This window comes from Felis catus, chromosome E1 (assembly GCF_018350175.1).
Source record: "Felis catus isolate Fca126 chromosome E1, F.catus_Fca126_mat1.0, whole genome shotgun sequence".
In the NCBI taxonomy this organism is placed as follows: Eukaryota; Metazoa; Chordata; class Mammalia; order Carnivora; family Felidae; genus Felis; species Felis catus.
Window position 1 is genome coordinate 7,842,029 of NC_058381.1, and position 24,967 is coordinate 7,866,995.

Sequence of the window (24,967 nt, forward strand, 5' to 3'; positions counted from 1 at the left end):
AAGCTGGGACAGATGTCTAATATCATTAAAGCTGGCTTCCAAAAGAATCCAGATCTCAGTTTGGTATATTAATGCTCTATTTATCTTTAAGCACAGATGGATATTTTTATTAGTATTACTTTGTTTATCTGGTTTCAAGAAAGGTTAGTCCAGGGGGCAGATGCCTCTGTTATGAGCGCACATTCCTGCCGAGGGAGTCAGAAGACAAGAGGAGGCTTTTCGGCAGAACTTTAATTAGAAAAGCCCAAGTTATAAATGTTGGCAGCTCTCGCCTGGTCTAACGAGTCCAGTTGCAACAACAAACAGAAGGAAAAATAGAACATTGGCAAGACCCTGATTTCCCACCTCTCCTCCCCACCAGCTGAAGAGAGGTACGACCCGATGCCATTTTGTCCCCAAGTGTGAAACAGACCATGAAAGGATCCAAATTCTCAGAAAACGGATGTTTTCGTAAGCAGCTGGTTATCGCTGGAGATAATCAACAGCAACAGGTCTGTTACGAACACATGGACCTTCCAGAAGCTTCGGGCTGAGGCAATTTCTATTATGGATTTCATGGCTTTTATTGGACGGCCTGTGTTCCTGGGCAGGGTGGGGGGAAAGGAGGGAATGCCCAGTGTCTCTGCACAATTATTACCTCTAGTTTGTTTTCCGTTGGAGTCGATTTCTGTTTTTTTAATTTTTTTTTTTCAACGTTTATTTATTTTTGGGACAGAGAGAGACAGAGCATGAACGGGGGAGGGGCAGAGAGAGAGGGAGACACAGAATCGGAAACAGGCTCCAGGCTCCGAGCCATCAGCCCAGAGCCTGACATGGGGCTCGAACTCACGGACCGCGAGATCGTGACCTGGCTGAAGTCGGACACTTAACCGACCGCGCCACCCAGGCGCCCATGTTTTTTTCAACTTTATCCATTTATTTTGAGAGAGAGACAGAGCACAAGTGGAGGAGGGGCAGAGAGAGAGGGAGAAAGAGAATCCCAAGCAAGCTCTGTACTGCCAGCGCAGAGCCCGACACGGGGCTCGAACTCACGAAACCGTGAGGTCATGACCTGAGCCGCCATCGAGAGTCGGCCGCTCAACCGACTGCACCACCCAGGCACCCCCGTTGGAGTCGATTTCTTATTAGACTCTCCTTTTAGGGGATTTAAAATGGGATTATGGATCCATATGCCCAGGAAATTTCTTACCCGATTGGATTAGGAGAGTTCATTCGCCTGATGGTTCTCCCAAGAACCGTTACAACGGGCTTTGTTTTGTCACCAAGCTTAAGTCTTTACTACTCATCTTTTTTATTCCAGTCCTTTCTCCACCACCCCTCTCTATACAGCTGCTTGTGCAGGCATGCAAAGGCAAAAAAAAAGCAAATGTTTTAAAGCCAAGAGTCCGGGTGTAAGAGACAGGTCTGCCTTATAGCAACTGAGCATGAACATACCACTGACTGCTCTCTGGCAGAATTTTCCTGCCTCCAAATTGGGAATCATCGTCTCCCGCCCACCTTTTAAAGCTGCTTTGGAGATATGATTCCATCACAATCCTGCGCCAACCCCCCCCCCCCAAAAAAAAATCACTCTGCCTCTTGGATCTCATGTTGTTCTCTTTCCTTTATTAAAAAAAATAATAATAATGTTTATTTATTTTGGGGAGAGAGAGACAGAGAGACAGAGAGAGAGAGAGAGGAGAGGGCAGAGAGAGGGAGACACAGAATCCGACGCAGGCTCCAGGCTCCGAGCTGTCAGCACAGAGCCCGACGCGGGGCCCAAACCCATGAACCACGATGAGATCATGACCTGAGCCGAAGTCAGATGGTTTTAGACTGAGCCACCCAGGCGCCCTACTGCTCTCCCTTTCCAACTGCTCATGCTCGACTTTGCTTAGATTCCTTTCTTCCCCCACATGCTGTGTCCAGCCCCTCTCTCCTTATTTTCATCTTGTCCGGCTCCAATCTCCGTACCCACGTGTGCTGTTACTGCAGAGGCCCCCTCACGAACCTGCCCGCCTTGGTTTCTCGTGTTCACCTGACGCTCACTGATCCAGGTAGGTCTACCTGATCCAGAAAGGCGCTCCTGTTCTCCATGGCCGTTCCATGGCTCTGTTTGAAACGTCACCTCTATTTGGTAGGTGTTGCTGCGTATACAACAGGACACAGACTCAGCCAGCTGGTCAAGGATCTCTGGTATCCAGTCTGACCACCTCCCCCGCCCCCCGCTTTCACCAGAACCTCCCCAAACTTCCCCTTCCTAGCCAATCTGAGCCCTCGCCCTTCCCTGCGTATTGCCAGTAACATCCATCCACCTTTTTCTCGTTCCTGCAGCCCCTGGAGGAGCTTCGAGCTTCTTCCTGGAGCACCGTTTCTAGTCTCCTCCTGTACGCGCTCCCATCTCTCACGGCTGAGTTCGAGTCCAACCTCCTACTTCAACTCTGTGGACACAGCCCTCCTCTTTACCGCATGACCTGTTCTTCATCATCTGTACCTCTCTTGTTCCACTTACTGTCACCTCCCCCACCATCTGGTTGTTTCCTACATGCCTGTTGGTATGACAACGTCCTTGAGGGCAAGTACTGGGTCTGACTGGCTTGTCAGGAAGCCCCACGGTGCCAGGCACAGGGCGGACTCTCTGTAAGGCCACCTTTGAGTCAAGAGTGCCGTTTGGAGCCTGAGCTGGTGCTGTGACACCAGCGTGTTTGGACATGTCTGGCCTTCCCAGGGCCAAGGTGCACAGACACCGGAGGAGCCCTCTGGGAAATCGCCCATCCTGGGGGAGAAAAGGCAAGCAGAGAAGCTTGGCCCCCTCACAAAGCCTTAGTCATGGTGGCCGGGGCTTGGGTTTCAAGTGGGCCATAATGTCTGCCTTTCAGCTTTGTCTCCTCGCTCAAGACCTGTTTACTGAAAAAAAAAATAAAAAAATCAAAAAATCGAGAAGGCTTTTCTGGAAGGCACATAGAGCAATTTAAAGGTCTCTGTTGGGGCTCCCGGGTGGCTCAGTTGTCGGCTCAGGTCACGATCTCACAGTTCGTGGGTTTGAGCCCCAAGTCAGCCTGGAGCCTGCTTCGGATTCTGCGTCTTCTTCTCTTCTCTCTCTTCCCCTTCCCTGCTTGCACTCTGTCTCTCTCTTTCTCTTTCAAAAATAAACATTAAAAAAAATGTAAAAAAAAAAATTGTTTTTTTAAAGCCTCTGTTAAAACACTGGAAGTGGAGGAATTACTGCCCTGACTCCACAGAAGGAAAAATGCCTTTGGTACTGGAGGGCCCCCGAGGACACGGGGCCGTTGCTTTGAGGCCTTAAAAATGCAGCTCGTCAGAACCGAACCCCAATGGGGCCAGCAGAAAAGACATCATCAGCATCATCAGCATCATGCAGATGATGCAAAGAACTAACCATCTACCTCTAAAGACCCCCGGAAGTACTCGGGGGAGGGCCAGGAATTGCAGAGGCGAAAGAGCCTGGCAAATCACAGGCATGGCCGAGAGCAAGAGAACAGTGCAGATCACACGTGGCCGGAATGAGCAGGTGAGAGAGTTCAAGGTGATGTACACGAAAGAACCGTTCGGAGCACATACGATGGGGATGTCAGGACGGACTGGATCTGCAGGTTTCTCCCGGCTACGCGAACACGGTCTCGCAGTCTCGTCACTCTAGAATTAACCTGTCTCCTGACACCTCGCTCCCCTCTTCCATTGGATTTTTTTTTTTTCATCTTTCCTTCCCCTACGTGTTACATCTATTTGCATCATCCCTGTGAGGCTGCTACAAATGAATCCGTTGAGCCATGGGAACTCATGTGACCAGTCCCAAGAACCTTTTGTTTGTCATTGCAAACACCCGCTATCAGATATGAACAATGACGGTGGGGGGTGGGGGGCGCGGGGGACCCATGATGTATGTGCCTGGAGTTTGGGAACCGGCTGAAAAGGTAGCGGGGAGAGGAAGGAGACTGGAAAGATAGACTTTCCTGCATAACCGTTCCTCATTTCTCATGCCTGATGATTATTAATTACATTTGTGCATTGATACAATTTGCCGGTTTTCTGAGGAGGCGAATTGAGCTTAGTCATTTTGGCATTTTTAAATGTAAATGAAAAATCACCCGGTGCTCCGAGCCAGGAGCGAGAAAGATAAATAACACCAGGAAGCTGGTCGTTGCCCGTCTGTCATAAAATTTCATTAGTTTTGACAGCTTGTACAACATAAGCAATGAATGAATGCTAACTACACTTCCTTGTCTGTCCGCTCCCAGAAGTCACCGGCACCGCACAGACCAGAGGGGTACCACCTGCCAGGGTGTCGCGAGGAAGGACACAGGGGCCTCCGTGAGCCCCACAAGGGCCCCAGGACACCCTCCTTGGGTAGTAGGCTCCTAACTTCCCTGTCCACGTGGGATGACTCTCGCGTAGGACTCCTTCGTTAACAAATATTTCTCGATGCTTCCATGGGCCAGGCGCAGCTCTGAGTGCGTGCAGGTAAGTGCATCCACGGTGAGAAGTGCCAGGGGGGAGGCACGTCAGGGAAAGCAGAGAGGAGGTCCCTGCCCTTGGCTGCCTGAGGGATGCCAGCAAGTTGTCTGACCACGGAAGCCATGTGGGCATTCAGGCCCCCCCCAAACGGTGATGGCCCGGGAGTCCTGAGTCTCTTGGGGTGACTGACATAGAGACACTTCTGCTTCCTGTTCCCTCTCTTCCTTCCCTAAACAATTCAGCCATAAAGCCGTTGGGTGGGGCAGAATAAAAGTCAACATCTCTGCAGGAAGGAAAAGGAAACACGGTGGCCCAAGGGTATCAGAGTCCAAGAAGGGTGACAGGAGTGTCCCTGCAAAGTGACGGCCTGGCTGGGGGGGGGGGGGGGGGGGGCTCTGAGCCTGATGGTGGGTGTTAGGGACCCAGCAGGACGAGGAGGACATATATGTATGCCAGCAGCCAGCGTGGGGACTCAGGGTCAAAGCTGGAAGAGGGTGTCCCCGTAGAAGGGCAGCCAGGGAAGGGGAATCAGCCACAGCAGGGTGAGGAGAGCATCCGCTGGTAGGGCAGTTTGGCATGGGGACTCCAAGCCCCAACGAGGCAAGGAGAAAACTGCCACAAAGGGGTGTCAGAGCTCCAGCGGGGTGAGGAGGGCATCCACAGGGACGCTCAGTGGAAGGGGCAAATGGTCACATACAAAAGCATTGGTCAAATGAGCAAACAAATTAAGGTAATGTGAGTCTGCCTTCTAACTGTCAGAGAAAGGAGGTACACATACGGGGAAAGGGAGCAGGCGAGAATAAACCCTGTGCTGTTGGATGGGAATCGGAGAGATCAGAGTAGACACGTCGTTTCCAATCCATAGAGACAGACACTGAAATAAATACAAATGAGTATACACACTCCCTTGCTGTGCCGTTGAGAGCCTGGGAACAAGAACACCTAATAAATGCAACTGTCCTTCTCATGGGTGTGGTGGAGCTGGTAATATAAAAGCTTAGAGAAGCCTGATATCTTTACCACCATAAAGGGAGAGCCTGCCTGGGAGTAAAACAGAGGAGAAGGAGACCAAAGAGGGATCCTGAGAACATTATTTGAAGCCCTGGATCCAGCCATGCCTGAAGCTTATCTTGTAACTGAACACAATTCTTTCTTTTTTCTTTCTTTTCCTCCCTTTTTTCTTTCTTTCTTTCTTTCTTTCTTTCTTTCTTTCTTTCTTTCTTTCTTTCTTTCTTTCTTTCTTTCTTTCTTTCTTTTCCTTCCTTCCTTCCTTCCTTCCTTCTTTCTCCTTCCTTCCTATTTCTTCTTTCTTTCTTTCTTTCTTTCTTTCTTTCTTTCTTTCTTTCTTTCTTTCTTTCTTTCTTTTCCTTCCTTCCTTCCTTCTTTCTCCTTCCTTCCTATTTCTTTTCTTTCTTTCTTTCTTTCTTTCTTTCTTTCTTTCTTTCTTTCTTTCTTTCTTTTTCTTTCTTTCTTTTCCTTCCTTCCTTCCTTCTTTCTCCTTCCTTCCTATTTCTTCCTTCTTTCTTTCTTTCTTTCTTTCTTTCTTTCTTTCTTTCTTTCTTTCTTTCTTTCTTTCTTTCTTTCTTTCTTTTTCTTCCTTCCTTCCTTCCTTCTTTCTCCTTCCTTCCTATTTCTTCTCTTTCTTTCTTTCTTTCTTTCTTTCTTTCTTTCTTTCTTTCTTTCTTTTCCTTCCTTCCTTCCTTCCTTCCTTCTTTCTCCTTCCTTCCTATTTCTTCTTTCTTTCTTTCTTTCTTTCTTTCTTTCTTTTCCTTCCTTCCTTCCTTCCTTCCTTCCTTCCTTCTTTCTCCTTCCTTCCTTTTTCTTCTTCCTTTCTTTCATTTTTCTTCCTTCCTTTCTTCCTTCTTCCTTCCTTCCTTTTTTCTTTTTTTCTTTCCTTTCTTTTTCCTTCCCTCCTCCCTTCCTTCCTTCCTTCTTCCATTCCTTCCTTCCTTCTTCCCTTCCTTCCTTATTTCCTTCCTTCCTTCCTTCCTTCCTTCCTTCCTTCCTTCCTTCCTGTAGGGTTAGTTGAACTGTTGGCACTTGAAGTGAAAAGGTTTTATTAATACTCTCAAAAAATTCCTGATGATTGGTCTCCATGGAATCACAAGCTCAGATATTCCAGGCATCCTACTTTTTAAAAGGCATCTGTATATCCATGTTGTCATTTATTTAACAAACATTTATTGGGTGCCTCCTAAGTGCCAGACACAATTCTGGTTTCTTAGGATACACCAGTGGAGGAAAACTGACAAGAATCTCTGACCTGTGGGATTGACATTCTAATGGAGCAAGACGGAAAATAAACAACAGACAATAACTCAATAAATAGAGGAGTATAAATGCTGTGGTGTGGGGGGCGGGGAGGAGAAAAAGAAACGGTAGAGCATGGTAAGGGGGAGACAAATATTCCAGCACAGAAAGTGGGATTTGCAGTTTTAAATCGAATAGGCAGGGTAGAACACAGTGAGAAGGTCACACCTGAGCAAAACCTGGAAAATGAGGGGGTTAAGAACATATCGGGGATGGAGGGGAAACTGCCAGGGCAAAGGTCCTGAGGCAGAACTGGGTCTGGTGTGTTCAAGGAACAGACAGGAGTCACTGTGGCCAGAGTGGCTTCAGGAGAGAGTGATTGGGGTCACAAAGGGAGACACTGGGGGACCAGGTGAGACCTTAAAGGTGTTTCAAACAGCTTTGACTCTAAGTGAAAGGAGTCATAAAATCATATCATATTAAGCAGAAAATTAGGTGGTCTTAGGTATCGAAGGATCACTCCGGTTGTTAACCTAAGAGTGAAGGGGTTTAGGGTGGGGAGGGTAAGAGCAGAGAGAACAGGTAGAAGGAACCCCGGGGGGGGGAGGCTGGTGGTTCAGGCCAAAGTAATTCCAGGGAAGAGGGGAGTCGAAAATAATTCTAGGGTTTGGGGGCGCCTGGGTGGCTCAGTCGGTTAAGCATCCAACTCTTGATTTCAGCTCCGGTCATGATCTCACAGTTCGTGAGTTCAAAACCGCATCGGGCTGACAGTGCAAAGCCTGCTTGGGATTCTGTCTATCTCTCTCTCTCTCTCTCTCTCTCTCTCTCTCTCTCTGCCCCTCCCCTGCTTGCTCTCTGGCTCTCTCTCAAAATAAATAAAAATAGGGGCGCCTGGGTGGCGCAGTCGGTTAAGCGTCCGACTTCAGCCAGGTCACGATCTCGCAGTCCGTGAGTTCGAGCCCCGCATCAGGCTCTGGGCTGATGGCTCAGAGCCTGGAGCCTGTTTCCGATTCTGCGTCTCCCTCTCTCTCTGCCCCTCCCCCGTTCATGCTCTGTCTCTCTCTGTCCCAAAAATAAATAAAAACGTTGAAAAAAATAAATAAATAAAAATAAACTTTAAAAATATAATTCCAGGGTTTTGTGCTTGAGCAGCTATAATGAGGAGCTAAATGGGAAATGCCACAGGAGGAGAGATTTACGGGCAGAAGATCAGGAGATCAGTTCTGGACAAGCTGGGCTGGAAAAGTCTCTTAGACATCTGAGCACAGGTGCTGGGTAGCCATTACATAGAAGAAGCTAGAGTTCCAGAGATGAATTAGGACCATTTTAACGTCTGCAAACTTTTACAAAATTAGTTTATATTTAACAGTGCATTGGAGGATCAGTTTCTAAGTGCAATGCCATAAAGATCTGGCCAGAAGATCGTAAAACCTTCGCTCGGGATTTCCAGTTCTGTTGTCTTTACCGTGCCTTTCTCTAGGCTGGGGGTTCTGAGTGTGGTCTGACCACCCCGGGGGAACCTGAGATCCTTTCAAGGTAGATGAGAATTATTTTCATAATAATAGCAAGGCATTATTCACCTTTTTCCATTCCGGTTCATTCCTGAGCTCACAGTGGAGGTCTCCAGAGACTACATGTGATTTGAAATTGAATGCAGGGGTAGGTAGATATGAGCACATTGCTGTCTTCTGCGAAGCTGTGATATTGTGATATAATAAGAAATGTTTATTTGGGGGGAGTTGCCTGGATGGCTCAGTGGGTTACGCATCTGACTCTTGAGTTCGGCTCAGGTCATGATCTCACAATTCGTGAGTTCAAGCCCCGCATCGGGCTCTGTACTGACAGCACGGAGCCTGCTTGGGATTCTCTCTCTCTCCCTCTCTCTCTGCCCCTCCCCACTTGTCTCCCGTCTTAAAATAAATAAATAAACTTAAAAAAAAAAAGAAAGAAAGAAATATATATTTGGTCTTTGTCCCTGGTTCCTGGCATAGAGTATTTTAAAACCCCGAGAGATAGGAGTGAAAGGAGCCTCCGACGTATTCATGAAGAGCCCTTTTCAACCTTATCTGTGTTTGTGCTGATAAGGTGGTTCTTGGTGTCCCCAGAGTTTCAGGATGGGGGCTGGTAGGAGAGGGGTCAACCGCATGATGACAGGGAAGGGAGCGGGGCTGGAAAGTGAGCTCATCACCAACAGCCAATGTTTTAATTAACCGTGGCTGCATAACGAAATCTCTGTAAAAAACCCTGAACTACGAGGTTTGGAGAACTTCCGAGTTGGAGCTGCCGGGGCAGTGGGAGGGGGTGGTGAGCTCACAGAGGGCAAGGGAGTTCGGTGCACCTGCCCCTGTGCCTCTCCCCAGGTGTCTCCTCCATTTGGTCGTTCATTTGTATCCTTTATGATTAACCAATAAACCCTGGCACTGTCTTTCCCGGAGTTCTGGGAGCCATTCTACCAAATGATCGGACCTGAGGAGGGGGTCATGGGAACCAATTGACAGCCAATCGGTCAGAAGTGAGAGAGGCCCGTGGTCTGTGGCCGGCATCTGAAGCACCGGACCGACAACAGACTCACCTGTGTCTCTGGAGGTCAGAGGTGTGGTCCACTAGGGTGACAGGATCCTCCTTAGAAGCTCCATGGGCAGGCACTTGTGGTCCCGGAGGCGGGCCCCGTTCATCCAGACCGGGCCTGTCACCTAGAGAGAGAATCTTCTTCACTCTTGGCTGTTTGTGGTGAGGTCATCTGGACCTCCCGTGTTCACCAACCCCCCCCCCCCCCAGCATTTTCCCCACACCACTGTGGGCTTGTTGCCATAAAAGCATTGTCTTGCTTCCTCTCCAGAACTTTCCACGTATACAGTGATCATTTTGTAAATTATCACGCATATCCAACACACATGCACGCGCGCGCGCACACACACACACACACACACACACACACAGGCTGGATATAGAGGAGATCCAGATCTAAAATCGGAAAACTTAAGAAAAACAGAAATGCTGATTTTGACCTTGAAATGTCAGAATGAGCCCTATGAAATAATATAACATATAAAAACTTGTCTCTGCCCCTGGTTCCTGGCACAGAGCTCCGAAAACCCTTGTAATTCCCTGGGTGATAAGGGTGTCTTCTGTTCCAATGAGGGGACGCTCGGTGGGTTCCGGGATGGTTTTGGGATGGGGCTGGGGGCCAGAAAGACCAAGCCAGGATTAAAAGCTTCGAACTGTCGGCCCCATCTTCCAGCCCTGGGCAAGGGGAGAAGGGCTGGGGATTGAGTTAATGATCCATGATGTGCCTGCATAATAAAAACTCCGTCAAAATCCTGAAAGTACGGGGTCTGGAAATGCCAGGTGGGTAAACACATCGACACGCGATTAGACTTCTTTCACTTGTGGTACTTCTGGATTTGCCCTATGTATCCCTTCATCTGGCTGTTTATTCCCACCCTTTGTAATACCCTATATTAAAAAAAAAAAAAATTAAACATATCTCCCTGAGTTCTGTGAGCCCTCCCCGCAAATTATCAAATACAAAGAGCTGATTGTGGGAAGTCCTATTTATAGCTGGTCAGTCAGAGGTACAGGTGGTGACCCAAGACTTAACGGCTGGTGTCTGAAATGGGGCGGGGGCAAGTCCTGTGGGACTGAGCCCTTAACTTGTGGGATCTAATGCTGAGCCCCGGTGGATAGTGTCCGAACTGAAATTCGGTGCATTATGGGACATCCAGCTGGTGCTGCAGAGAATCGAGGGACGCATGGGTTTTCCAGGGGCACTTGAGTAAGTGAGTAATAGAGAAACACAGGGTGTGTTCTTCCCAGACTAGCCCATTGGGCGTGTGTGTGTGTGTGTGTGTGTGTGTGTGTGTGTGTGTGTGTGTGTATTTCCCCCAGTTCTGTTCTCTGAGAACTTGCAACATTTTTACCCAGGTGTTGATTTCTAAAACCCATTATTCACTAACAGAAATCAGGGTTCCTTGGAGAACTGGTCGGAGCAGGGGCCTGCAAGGTGAGCCTACAAAATGTCACGGTGTCAGAAAGCAAAGAAGGGTTCTGCCCCGCGGGGTTGTGCAAAAAGTTCACAGGAACTGCTTGGAGATGCTTCCACTGCCCCTATAAAGGATGATTTGAGCATCGTTGCACCCGAGTAAACAAAAACCCACGATGCTATACTGTTAATAATAGAGAAGAAAAGAAAAAATTGTTTTTGGCTTAGATAATAAAAAAATATGATGAAGGGGCGCCTGGGTGGCTCAGTCGGTTGAGTGTCCGACTTCGGCTCAGGTCATGATCTCACAGTCCGTGAATTCCAGCCCCGAGTTGGGCTCTGTGCTGACAGCTCGGAGCCTGGAGCCTGTTTCTGATTCTGTGTCTCCTTCTCTCTCTGCCCCTCCCCCATTCATGCTCTGTTTCTCTCTGTCTCAAAAATAAATAAACGTTAAAAAAAATTAAAAAACATGATGAAGAAACCACAAAACAACGAATGTTGCACAAATCTGGATAGTGGGAAAGGAGGCGGGGGGGGGGTGACGCGTAGTTAACACAATTCACTCTATCTACATGTGCGATGGAAGTTTCTATGGGTATCTTATTTTTTTAAGAAACAAACAAAAAACGAAAGGAAGTTATGACTTGAATCTGCTACAAGGTAAATGTAAAAATCCACCCCCCCCAAAAAGGCTACAAAGATGAAAAATCAAAATCAGTTACCTATAGTTGATGGCATTACAAATGATTTTAAATTCTCTTCCGTATGCCTTTTCCCCCCTAATTTTCTACAATAAATATTACTCTAGTAACATGAAGGAAACAAAGCTATATGTAACCTACTGACACATAGAATGTGCACAATGCTAGCCGAACCTACATAGAGTAGCACAAGGTGGTACGTATCACTCTTTTTTTAAAAATTTGTTTATGTTTTATTTATTTTTGAGAGCAAGAGAGACAGAGCACGAGCAGGGGAGGGGCAGAGAGAGAGAGGGAGACACGATCTGAAACTATCACTCTTTTATGATTTAATTATATGTATTTCTATTTTTTTCTTACATCTATCTTTCCTCCCTTCTCTCTTTCATTTTCAAAGACATATTGTAGAGTCAAAAAAAACTTAATTACTGATGGCTAGATTGGGCACAACTCTGATTAATGCACTTATGCTAGTTTATAAAGGTCTGGATTTCATCTCTAAAACAATATTCAAGAAGAAGATATGAAAGTGTATGAGATTGGACAGCCAACTAATGAGACAAATTCTTTTTTTTTCAATAGCAAAATATATCTGGAACTCCTCTCGAGTTCTTAAGAGTTGAAGTCACATTTCCTAAGGAGCTTCAGTAACATAAATCTTTCAGTTTTGAGGATGAATTTCATTTCTGGAACCAAACAAAAGTCATCCAGAGCCAAGTATGACGAATAAGGTGGTTGATCAGGCGGGAAACTATTTTGGGGTTTACAAAGTGAGGTGCAATTAGAGTGATGAAATCAAAAATATAAACTAGCTCGGAAGTAATTCCACAGTGGAATTCTTAAAGCATTTTGAGGCACTTTGGTCCAAGTGAGTACTTTGAAAGAATGTTCATTTATTGTCATCATTTCCTATCCTTTCTCTCACCAAAGGAGGGTATGAGAGTCACGAACGTCCCCCAAGGGGATCCCCTCACTCGGCACAACTTCGTGTCCTCTCTCACTCTACAAGATGGTCTGAAATCCTCTCCCTTCCTCTCCTAACAGAACCGAGCTCAACCATCTGTAGCGGTCAAACTCCTCCACGTTTCGTTTTAGTTTTGGAGCGGGCATCTTGACCTCTCTAGGCAGAATCATTAGATAATGATTCCACACCTTCCAGTCTCTGACCTTATTAGTCTTAGTAATAAAGAGTTAGATGTTCTGGAGGTACAACGATCTCTTCTGGGAAGAAGTCTCTGGGTTGGGTTAATCTCCTCCTCAGATGAATTTTTGCTCCTGGGGCCACCTTTTGCCTAGAGTCTTCTCTCTGTGGACCAGGAGAGCCTGCACCATTCACATCAGAAAGTGCCTCTTCCCAGCTTTTGACCCAGCGTTTCTTTTCTGTATTAGAAATCCCAGGCCACCAGTATCTCAGGGGACTCATTCCAACAGGATGCTCTGAGGCAGAGAGGAGAGGGCGGTAGAAGGGGACCCGACAATGCCAGTCCTATACTCTTCCAGATTCTCAACAAGAAGGTAAATTAGGGGCCTGCGGTGTGGCTGAGCTAGACAGGTCATGATCTCACGGTTCATGGGTTCGAGCCCTGTGTCGGGCTCTTTGCTGACAGCTCGGAGCCTGGAGCCTGCTTCGGATTCTGTGTCTCCCTCTCTCTCTGCTCCTCTCCTACGTGTGCTCTGCCTCTCTCTCTCTCTCTTTCTCAAAAATAAATATTAAAAGAATTCTTAAAAATAAAATAAAAAATAAATTTCTCGAGGCAGAATTTCATGACAACAGCAGGTTGACACAAGACAAATAAATCCCAGCCTGAAAAATTCAGTGAAGCCTTTAAAAAAAAATTAAGTTTCAAAAAATAAAAAGAGTGGGTGAGGAGCATAAGATTGTGAAAGCCACCTTGACTGCACATTTCCTTAACCAGACTCTGTATGCACTGTTGATTGAACTTGGTTCTAATTTCAGCAGACAGTATTAATTTCAAAGGCTCTCTTTTTTGTCAAGCTGAGTTTATAAACACAGCTATTTGCTAATAAATGTGACCTTTAAAACATGTTACTCTCCACACAGACTTACTCTGTGTCCAGCTGAGGGGTGGGGGGAAGGTGGGTATGGCAGGGAAGACCTGGAGAAAAGTCTGGAACGAACCATACACAGCCTCTCCTCAACCACTCAGACCTTTAACAGACCTCCACTGCTTCCATTTCTCAACAAATTTCTTTTTAATCCCTTGGGTATTTCCCACGCGGAAGGTGCTAGGTGAGGATAGCAAAGATACAGAAATTAATGGGACACAGTCATTGTCTTTAATGCATGCGCAGCCGTAAGACACCCACACGAAACAATTATCAATTATGGTGGCGTTTGAGAAGTCCAGTATATAAGGTCATAAACTTACACTTCGAAGGGGAAGAGATCAGCTTTAAAGACGTGAAAGTGAATCCTGGAAACATAGTGAGCTTCCTGGACATCATTCCAAGGCGAGCACGCAGTGTGACTATGGCTAAGAAGCAGAGGGGACTGATGTGTACAAGGCAGTCTGCCACCTGTCAAGGCTAATTAATTAATTAACTAATTAATTAAGGCAAGCTTGATCAGAGCAGGTTGTTTGGTTACTTGGAGGGGGAAGGGGAGGTTCATAAGTTCAAATAGCTGTGGTATCCAAAACTGCATAAAGCAGGAAAAAATAATAGATCATGCTATAATCAAATAGCACTTGAAGGACTGCAGAGCCATTCAAAAGCATTATCTGTGGTCTGCGACCCAAAATATGGGGGGGGGGGGGAGAGTGAGAGGTAAGGCTGGGAAGGTAGGTAGGAATGATTTTATGAAGTATCTTGAATGTTCACATTGGAGAGATTTACAGTCTGGTTTGAAGACATTGGGAGTCACTCAGTGTTGAGGGCAGATGTAACTCTAAGTGACGTTTGAGAAATTAACATAGCAGCAAAGTCAACAAGTAGACAACACAGCAAAGTGTGGGGATATTGAAGAAAGGGAGACCAAGGAAGTTCTGGGCATTGGCTTTTGTTTAACACTGATGTACCAGGTGGCCTCTTTCTTTTCTTTTTTTTTTCTTTTCTTTCCTTTCCTTTCCTTTTTCCTTTCCTTTCTTCTTCTTCCCTTTCTCCTTCCCTTTCCTTTCTTTCTTTCTTTCTTTCTTTCTTTCTTTCTTTCTTTCTTTCTTTCTTTCTTTCTTTCTTTCCTTCCTTCCTTCCTTCCTTCCTTCCTTCCTTCCTTCCTTCCTTCCTCCCTCCCTCCCTCCCTCCCTCCCTCCCTTCCTTCCTTTACGTTATTACGTGCCTAATAATTATTTGTGGCTGAGTGAATCCCCATGTTACCAATGGGAAAAGAGAGGCACAGTGAGGTTGAGTAAGTGGCTCATGGTCTTAAGTTTGGGAGCTGGGCTGCCAATTCGGACGGAAGTCTTGTTGTAATTGTTGGCCTATTTCAAACGTGTTCTTTTTTGTTTATTTATTTTATTTATTCTGAGAGAGGGTGCAAGCAGGGGAGGGGTAGAAAGAGAGGGAGAGGGAGAGAGTCCCAGGCAGGCTCCGTGCTGTCAGAGCTGAGCCCAACTCAGGGGCTCGATCCCACGAGCCGTGAGATCATGACCTGAGCCCAAAGTGAGAGTCTGTTGCTTAACCCACTGTGCCGCCCAGGAGCCCCTGTTCCAGAGATGCTGTTTCTACTTCTCCCACGCAACCTCTCTCTCTTTTCATCTACAGAATCCCTTCATTGGCCTCACTTGGCACTCACCAATCCTTACCAGCTTCTGAGTCCAATAATCCCCAAACTTTCTTAAATGTTTCTGGAACTCAGTGATCTTCATTCTCCGGTTGGGAGCCTTTCACACGGCTTCCCTCGGGCGTACTGAAAACGTCGAGAGTTTCGTGCTTCCTTCCCTCTGGACCTTTATCTCTGGGTTTCTGGGTTACTACACCTGGAGTTGTGAGAACCAGGAAATCATTCATTGAGACACAAATAACAGATGGATTGAATCATAAAAAAGGTGAGTGGGAGGAAATTGGTTAGCGTTCCGGTTCCTGTGCATCCAACGTCCGACAGTGTAACATGCGTGCGTGTGCACACACACACAATCTCTCTCTGCAATTAGTCTTCTGCCATTGCCTTTATAATAAACCATCTGTTTCCTTATCCTTGTGCTTAGCACTGTTGAGTTCTTTTTTAAAAATTTTCTTTCACATTTATTTATTTTTGAGAGACAGAGCAAGACAGAGCGTGAGTGGAGGGGCAGAGAGAGAGGGAGACACAGAATCCGAAGCAGGCTCCAGGCTCTGAGCTGTCAGCAGCCCCGATGTGGGGCTCGAACTCACAAACCGAGAGATCATGTCCTGAGCTGAAGTCGGACGCTCAACCGACGAGCCATGCAGGCGCCCCAGGAATCCTTATTTCTACAGCAGCTTATCTCAACACTTTTAAAAATCTGATTGCATTTTAACTAGGATTTTTGTTGTGTTCAGAGGAACAACTGGCCTGAGCCTCAAGTTGGCCATAGTGTCGGAAATAGATGTCTGGAATTCTTTGTTTTCACAACTGCCTTCCTAATAATGACCTATTTGCAAAGGGGGCACCATATCTCGTTTATCTATCCCCTGCTGCAGTGTCAGGAGCTCGGCAAGTGTTTGCTATTTGAAACTATCAATGAATATAGTCTTGATTAAAGGAAGGGACCCACTCAAAGGGATATAGTTTTATTTTCTAAAATTTAATGAACGAGTCGTGTTCTTGAAGCTTTTTCTTTCACTGAAAATGACTTTCTCCATCATGGGTTCACTCTTCTCTCCAGAAGAGAAAAAAAAAATACAGGTGAGGTGGCATTGAGTTCAAGAAAAAATGTGGAAAAAAGAAGACATTATCGAAGAATTCAGCATGCTCGCAGATACTTAATGAAGTTAAAAACCTCCAAGAAAAGAACTGGAATTTCGTTTTACCTCAATCACTAAATATCATCCTATACTTAACATTGCTGATATTATATTTTGTTAAATTTTAGTGTTTAGTTTTGAAAGAGGGAGAGACAGAGCACGAGCAGGGGAGGGGCAGAGAGAGAGGGAGACGCAGAATCCGAAGCAGGCTGCAGGCTCCGAGCTGTCAGCACAGAGCCCGACGCGGGGCTCGAACCCACAAACCGTGAGGTCATGACGTGAGCTGAAGTTGGACACAACTGCCTGAGTCACCCAGGGCCTCTAGCGGTGCCTGTATTTTAATAAAGGAGGTTTGGTAAACTCATTGCCATGAAAGACACTTGGAATGGACATAACTCAAGTGGAAAAACAACCCAGGGTTTGGGGATCAAATATATTCTTACATGATAAGAACCCCCAAAAATCTGCAAGTAAAAGCCCACCTATTTGTAAGAGCGGTGGCCTCAGAGAGACTTTGTACCTCCAAACCTACGAAGAGGGCCACCCTGCTTCACCCAGATCCACGTGCCGTGCCTGTTCTTTGCCTGAGCAGATCTGTGTTAGCTTGCTGATTCTGGAATGGGGACCTAGGACCTAGAATAGTCACAGAAAGACCTTGAGTAAGAAAAGGAAAGAGTCTATGGTGGTTGCTGTGGAAGATGGTTATGGCAGCTTAAGAAATTAAACACAGAATTACCAAATGATGTGGCAATTCCGCTATATCCCAAATAATTGAAAATAGAGACTTGAAGAGGTTATTTGTACACCTGTGTTTATAGCAGCATTATTTACAGTAATAGCCAAACAGTGGCCACAGTCCCAGTGGTCACCGACGGATGCTGAATGCACAAACAAAACGTGGCACACACATACGCGGAAATAGTATTCGACCTTAAAAAGTTAAGGAGATTCTGACTTATGCTACGTCATTACGCTGAGTGAATAAGCCAGTCACAAAAAGACAGAAACTATACAATGCTCCTTATGTGAGGGACCTAGAGTCATCAAATTCATAGAGACAGAAAGGAGAATCATGGTTCCAGGGGCTGAGTGTAGGGGACGATGGAGGCATTGGTGTTTAACAGCTAGGGAGTTTCAGTGTGGGAAGGTAAAAAAAAAAACAAAAAAAACTGTGAAAATGAAAAAGTAGTAACAGCTGCACAACAATGTGCCCTTAATGCCTCTGAACAGCCACTTAAAATGGTTTAAATGGTACATTGTATGCTATGTGTATTTTATTGTAATAAAATAAAAAAAAAAAAAAAAACTATTGCTGTGTTCAAGAAAAGGAAAAGAAGCCCCACGTGTCAGAAGTTAGGAGACAGCTTAGGGTCACCAGGTATGTGAATGAGCTGATGTTCTAGTCATGGGGTGGGGGGGTGGGGGTGGTTTGTTATCTAATCTGGTTATTTAGGAATGCAACCCTTGATGGATTGCTAACTTGGTGAAAACTGGGACTAATAAACTCTGCCCACCAGTCCAGAGAGACAATATGGAAGTTGTCTCAGCCACGAGTCTAGCTGGAAAATTAGAAGGCTAAATCAATAAATAATTCTCCCACGAAAACTCAACATACCAGGCCTACGTGTTTGGAGTTTGCTCCACACTGCATTCACGGTGTGGGAAGTCCTTGAGCCAAAAAGTAATGTAAAATTGTTTTTGGGCTGGTGCTGGCTCTGGGGTGTTTAGGAGAAGCAAACAAAAACACACTGGAGGGACTCTGACAACTCAGGCTGCCCAGATTCCCAAAGAAAAATAAAGTCCCTCTTACAATCCCAAATTATAAAGTGCACAAGGAAATTATTCTTTGTGAATGAAAGTCAACAAAAACAGGAAACATAAAAACTAGAGCCCCCAAATATGAAAAAAATAAAAAATAATCCGGGAGTACACTATGACATGAATGAATAAAGGTATTACATGATACAGAAATAATAAGGTGGAAAAAGAATTAATGAACTGGAAGCCAAATATGAGCATATTGCCCAGAACACAGATGGAAAGATGTTAGAAGACAGGAAATTTTTAAAGAGAGGTTAAAAAACATGGAATATAAATTAAAAAACCCCAATGTATATCTTGATAGGAATTCCAGAAAGAGAGAATAAAGATGGGGAAGAATTTAGAAGAAATAGTGTTGATAATAGGAATAGCTTAGAATGATCTAGATTTGATTGGAAAACGAATCTTCAGATTCAAGAAGCACAGTAAGTCTAAACATAATAAATAAAAACAGGGGCACCTGGGTGGCTCAGTTGGTTAAGCGTCCGTTCGGCTCAGGGCATGATCTCGTGGTTAGTGAGCTTGAGCCCCACGTTGGGCTCTGTGCTGACAGCTCAAAGCCTGGAGCCTGCTTCGGATTCCGTGTGTGTCTCTCTCTCTGCCCCTCCTCCGCTCACGCTCTCTCTCTGTCTCAAAAATAAATAAAACATTAAAAAAATTAAAAAAAAATGAAAATAAATTTACACTTAGATCATTGTAGTGAAATTATAGGAAACCTAAGGAAACCAAAATATCTCGGGGGGCAGGGGGAGAAACTATCAATAACAAAACAATAACCTAAAGGCAATGAACTTTTGTTTTTTGTTTTTTGGGGTTTTTTTAGAGAGACAGAGAGAGGGCATGTGTGCATGAGCCAGGGAGGAGCAGAGGGAGAGGGAGACAGGGAATCTGAAGCAGGTTCCACACTCAGTGTGGCCTGGACACAGGGCTCCAGGTGGGGCTCGATCTCATGACCGTGAGATCACGACCTGAGCTGATATCGAGTGAGATGCGCAACCAACTGAGCCACCCAGATGCTCCAAATGGCAACGAAGGCATAGAATAATATGATAATGTCATCATAACATGATGAAATGCAAGCACGGAATAGAGGCTGGGAGGCATAGAGTGACAGCTTTAAAGCATTGAAGGAAAATCACCAGCAACTTAGAATTCTCCTATCAGCTACACTGAAGAATGAGGGTGAAGTGGAGTGAGAAGGGGCTGGGAGTGTTAGCCATCAGGAAAATAAAGCAAAAATAATATATTCCCCACGGGGCAAACTGCAGGGCTGGCAAACCTATAGGTAAAGCTACATAAACATTGGCTGAAAATATAAAAAATATAAATAATAATAATTTGGAGGATATCGCTTGAAAATAAAATGCTAACAAAGCAGAATAGGCAAGCTGGATAGATGACAGCAATTGGAATTAAAGCATTCTGAGTTGCCTGTCATATGTCAAATCATGGATGCATGTTAACACGCTAATGGCCGATGCTATGATAAATAGGAATAGAATTTATAATTTCCAAAGAGAAGATCAAAAAATAAGAGAATAAAGTAAACATTCACACACACACACACACACACACACACACACACACACACACACACGTCTTCAAACAAACGCAGTATCATATTAAAATTTCATAGAGTTGAGTATTGGGTACATAGAGTTTGTTATATCCATACTGGCCTCTACTCCTTATCTACATGTATGAAATACTTCATATAAATAATAGTAATAATAATAATGACATCAAAAACCTTATCATCAACTGAAGGAGAAAGCAGGAAATTAAAGAAAGTGAGTCTAGAGAAAAACCTGATCAACCACAATAAATATAAAAGACTTTTTTATTAATTAAAATATGGAAAAACATGTATCAAGAAAAAATTTATCTATCTGCTGTTTATCAAAGACATATCTAAAATGTAATGAAAAAGACGGAAAGATATGTACCAGGCAAATATTAACTGAAAAAGGCCATTGTTTGACATAAGTATCAGATAAAAAAATAAGGTAAAAGACACTGTTAAGAATAAAGACAACACTACACAATAAGAGGAAAAATTTATCAAAATGATGTAGTAATCCTATATGTACCTAACAATTTAGCTTGTGCTGTATAGCATGGAGCCTGCTTGGGATCCTCTGTCTAGTTCTCACTCTGACCCTACCCCCCCCACCCCTGCTTGCACACCCTCTCTTTCTCTCTCTCTCTCTCAAAAATAAATAAACACTTAAGAAAATGCAATAACAACAAAAAATGTGTCAATATGCTTGGAAATTAAGCAACCAACGAGTAAAGAAGAAACAATGCAATTTAACCAAATCATAATACAAACACTAAAAATCAAATCTGGAAAACAGCAAGGGGTGTACCGGTTCATGTGTTCCAACAGGTTCTCTGGGTTGGGGGTGTGTGTGTATGTTTGTTAGGGGGTGGGGGTGGGGAAAGACATCCAGCAATTGCCAACAGCTGTAGTCTAAGTATCCCGCTAGGTCTATTTCAAGCCATCAACAGGAAGCGTAAAATTGGGAAGAAATACACAAAATCAACTCTCACCAACCAATACGGGTTGGCTATAGCTGGTTCTGGCACACCAATGGTAACAACTGAAATACATCTTTAAATGCATATGGGAAACAAAGAAGAAAGGTTGAAAGTGATTTTCCTTAGGATCTAAATCAAAGGTTAGAAAAAGAACAGAGGAGTAAACCCAAAAAATGAGAAGGAAGGAAATAATAAAGATAAGAGCAGAAGTTAATAACATTACAAACAAAGACACAGTTAAGAAGATTAACAAAAGTGGGGGAAATGGTTCTTTTGGAAGATGAATTAACTAGGCAAACATCTGGCTGACATGATCAAAGGGAGAGAAATTAAAATAAAAATAAACAATGCTCTAAATAGAACAAAAGATAGGCGGTAGAAAAATAGAAGATAAATATAAATGATGCCAACAAGCTTGAAAACTTAGATTAAAAAAAAAAGGGCAATTTTCTGGGAGAATACTAAGAACAAAACCGACCCCAGGAAAAATATAAAACGTGAGCATAAATGTTACTATCCACGTGCTCGTGCTGCCGTTTCCCCTTCACACGAACACAAACACAATTACCAAGCCTGGGTGGTTTTGCAGGTAAGTTCTGCCCTCAAGATATGGATGATTGGACTATCATAAGGTTGCTTCAGAAAAACAGAAGAAGGACAAAAGCTCTCCAGTTCCTTTTAGGAGGCCATTAAACATGGAAACAGAACTGGAAAGGAAAACCATAGGCCAGTCTCATACATGAACAAAGAGAAAAATGTATTACATAGCATGATATTTTAAAAAATCTGGCAGTTTGGAATGTCTGGGTGGCTCAGTGGGTTGAACGTCCGACTCACGATTTTGATTCAGGTCATGATCCCCGGGTCCTGGGATCAAGCCCTGCATCGGGCTCTGTGCTACAGAATGCTTACGATTCTTTCTCTCTCTCCCTCTGCCCCTGCCCTGCTCAAGCTCACTCTCTCTCTCTCTCTCAAAAAAAAAAAAAAAAACAAACTGGGGTGCCTGGGGGGGCTCAGTTGGTTAAGCAACCAACTTTGGCTCAGGTCATGATCTCACGGCTCATGAGTTTGAGCCCCATGTCAGGCTCTGTGCTGACAGCTCAGAGCCTGGAGCCTGCTTCAGATTCTGTGTCTCCCTCTCTCTCTGCCCCTCGCCTGCTCACACACACACTCTCTCTCTCTCAAAAGTAAATAAACATTAAAAAATATCTGGCAGTGCAATTTTGTAACTCATTGCTGATTAAGATTTATTCAAGAATGTAAAAATCCCTTAGACGATCAATTAATATAATCATTACATTAACAGGTTAAAGGAGAAAAATCATTTTGATATATGCAGGAAAAGTACTTAATACAATTCAACAATCATTCCTTACTAATCCAAATATACTGCCCCAAGAGAAATAAATAAATCCTCTTAAGCAAACTAGCAATAGGTGGAAACTGTCTTAACTTTAAGAGGACATCTTTTAAAAACCCATTGCAAATATTGAAATTACTAATGTGAAAAGCGTAAGAATACCCCCTTATTCTGCTTTCAAAGTGATACTGAAGGTGCTAACAAGAAAATAAGAGACTGAAATGTTTACAGTAACCTTATTCATAATAGCCAAAAATCCAAAACAACCCAAAATAACCCCAGATTCAAACAACTCCTGTCTATCAACGGGAGAACAGGTAAACAAATTGTACACTATCCACACAGTGGAATACTGTTCAGTCATAAAAGGTTGCTGATCCTGGCAAGGACACGGATGAATCCTAAAACAACATTATGCTATGCGAAAGCAACCGATCTCAAAATAAAATATACCGTGTGATTCCATTTATAGAAAGTTTGAGAGTAGGAAACTGATAGCCACAGAAAGCAGACTGTTGGTTGCCAAAGGGTTATGAGGGACTGACTGCAGGGAGGAAGCTTTTTGGACGCGGGGTGATGAACATGTTCTATGTCCTGATTGGGGTGTTGATTACACAAGTGTATATAGTTTTCAAAGCTAACTGAACTGAATAACTGAGATCTGTGCATTTCATTGTTTGGTAATTATATCTCAATTTTAAAAAGCACTTGGGGCGCCTGGGTGGCGCAGTCGGTTAAGCGTCCGACTTCAGCCAGGTCACGATCTCGCGGTCCGTGAGTTCGAGCCCCGCATCAGGCTCTGGGCTGATGGCTCAGAGCCTCGAGCCTGTTTCCGATTCTGTGTCTCCCTCTCTCTCTGCCCCTCCCCCATTCATGCTCTGTCTCTCTCTGTCCCAAAAATAAATAAACGTTGGGAAAAAAAAATAATAAAATAAAATAAAAAGCACCATAGGCTCAATTCTGGAAAGAAGGGGGTAATGCAATCAGTACATACAATGTGTTTATACAGAATATCCAAGAGTATCTACAAATAAATATTAGCGCTAATAAGAAAGTTTAACGAGTTGCTAGAAATCAATATACAAAAATCAATAGTTATTTTTAAAGGACATTATTAACCATGGCAATAAAAGCTTTTAAGGTGCCCAGAAATAAATCTAACAAATGGGGTGTAAGATTTTTACGGAGAGAGCCACAAAACTTTATTGAAGGGGGAAAGAAAAAAGGATTTACTATATTCATGGACGGGAGGGTCTGGTATTTTAAAGATTGCAATGTTCTCCCAAATGCATCTGTACATTCAATATTATTTCCACACAAAAAAAATCTCAGTAGGTTGTTTCAAAGGCTTGACAAGAATAAGCTAAAAAATTACAAAGAAAAAAAGGAGGGGAAGAGGCTTCAGAAGGAGGAGGAGGAAAAGAAAAAAATGGGTTTACGCTTTTGAATACTGGTACTCCTCGTAAAGCTATAGTAATTTAAACAGTGCAATATTGCCACAGGGAATAGAGTGCTTAGAAATAGAACCACTTAGCTATGGAAATTTGGAATATGACGGAGATGGCATTGTAAATCACTGGGCAAAGAATCCGAGTATTCAATAAATGATGCTCAGACATCACCATATGCAAAAAAAAAAAAAAAAAAAAAAAAGAAAGAAAAAGAAAAAGAGAAAGAAAAAAAAAAGAAACGGAATCCAGCTATTCATGTGTAAAAGGGTAAAATTGGATATCTACCTCGTATCATGCACAAAAATCACTAAATGTGAAAATCAAAATTTACAAAGAAAATACAGGAGAATATCTTAATGACATGTGGATACTGTCATATTATTTATGGTAACCAAAGCATAAGCCACACTGAGAAAAGAAATACTGTAAATGTAATTATATTAAACTATGAACGTCTGTGTACCAGGGCAATGACAAAAAGGAAGTCAATACCTATTACGGGAAGGTGTTTACAACCCATGTAACTAATTTTCTACAGTTGGAATATAATAGAATTCCTTAAAAATACAGCAAGACGATCCAAGAAAAAAAAAAGAAACACAAATAAACACATGAAAAGATGTCTTAACCTATCTAGTAATCAAAGAAAGTGCGAATCAGAACGAAATACCATCCTTACCTATCAGGTTGGCAAAAACCAATAGCCAATAGTCAATCGATACATCCAGTTCCAAGAACGGATGGGTCTACTGGAAATGGGAAGCCTTATATCGTGCTCGCATGGCTGCACATTGGCACAACTGTTTGGAAGAACAATTCTGGAATAACTTACAAAAGATGTGGATGATGTCCTGCCAACCAGAAATTCGTCTGCTAGATGTCGGCCACAGAGCGGTACACACGAGGACATAAGTGCCAGAATGTTCATGGCAACATGGCTTGTAATAGCAAAAAAACAAACAAACAAAAAAAAAAAACAACAAAAAAAAACTAGGGAAAAAACACAAGTGTTATCGAGTCATATATTTGTTTAAATGTAAAAAACAATCCAATGTATATTTCTTACAGGTGCATATGTATTTAGAGAACGTATGTAATATACACAGCAATATCAGTGTAGGGATAGTATATGGGGGAATCTGAATTACCTGGGTTAGAATCGAGGTTACCAGCTATATATATGGCCTTGGACAAGTTATTTAACCAACGTTTCTTCTTCCCTTCATCTATAAAATGGGGGATGAAAATGGTATCTGTGTCATATGTCTTCAGTGGGCATTAAAGGAGCTAATGTATGCAAAGTGCTTAGAATAATGGCCATTTGCTGCTTTTATTACCATCATTTTCTTCATCATCATCATCATCATCATCATCATCATCATCATCAAGACACTGGCTATCTCTAATGGGAGGGGAGGAGTAGGGATGCAGGTAAATCTCTAGCTTTATCTGTAAGGAAATATGGCTATGCTAACATAGATTACACCTGAATTTAATATGACTATGAGGCCGAGGGCACTGAGTA

At 43.7% G+C, this 24,967-nt stretch overlaps 1 protein-coding gene across 23 annotated transcripts in view; it reads right to left on the minus strand.

The window, feature by feature from the left end:
- Nucleotides 1-24,967, minus strand: part of LOC123381925 — a 234,598-nt gene that overhangs the window by 173,623 nt on the left and 36,008 nt on the right. For 14 of the 23 annotated variants that reach the window (XM_045044611.1, XM_045044612.1, XM_045044602.1 and 11 more), the window contains 3 exons: nt 15,150-15,323; nt 13,779-13,926; nt 9,278-9,398 (listed from right to left, as the gene is read on the minus strand). Coding sequence is in view for 1 of the 23 variants with exons in the window: in XM_045044615.1 (XP_044900550.1) it covers nt 1,991-2,126; nt 9,278-9,398; nt 13,779-13,926; nt 15,150-15,212 (468 nt within the window). In the remaining 22 variants the exon portion in view is untranslated. Of the gene's footprint in view, nt 1-1,990; nt 2,127-8,285; nt 8,402-9,277; nt 9,399-13,778; nt 13,927-15,139; nt 15,324-24,967 lie in introns of all 23 variants that reach the window. The other 9 variants (XM_045044615.1, XM_045044608.1, XM_045044609.1 and 6 more) reach the window with 8 other exon arrangements.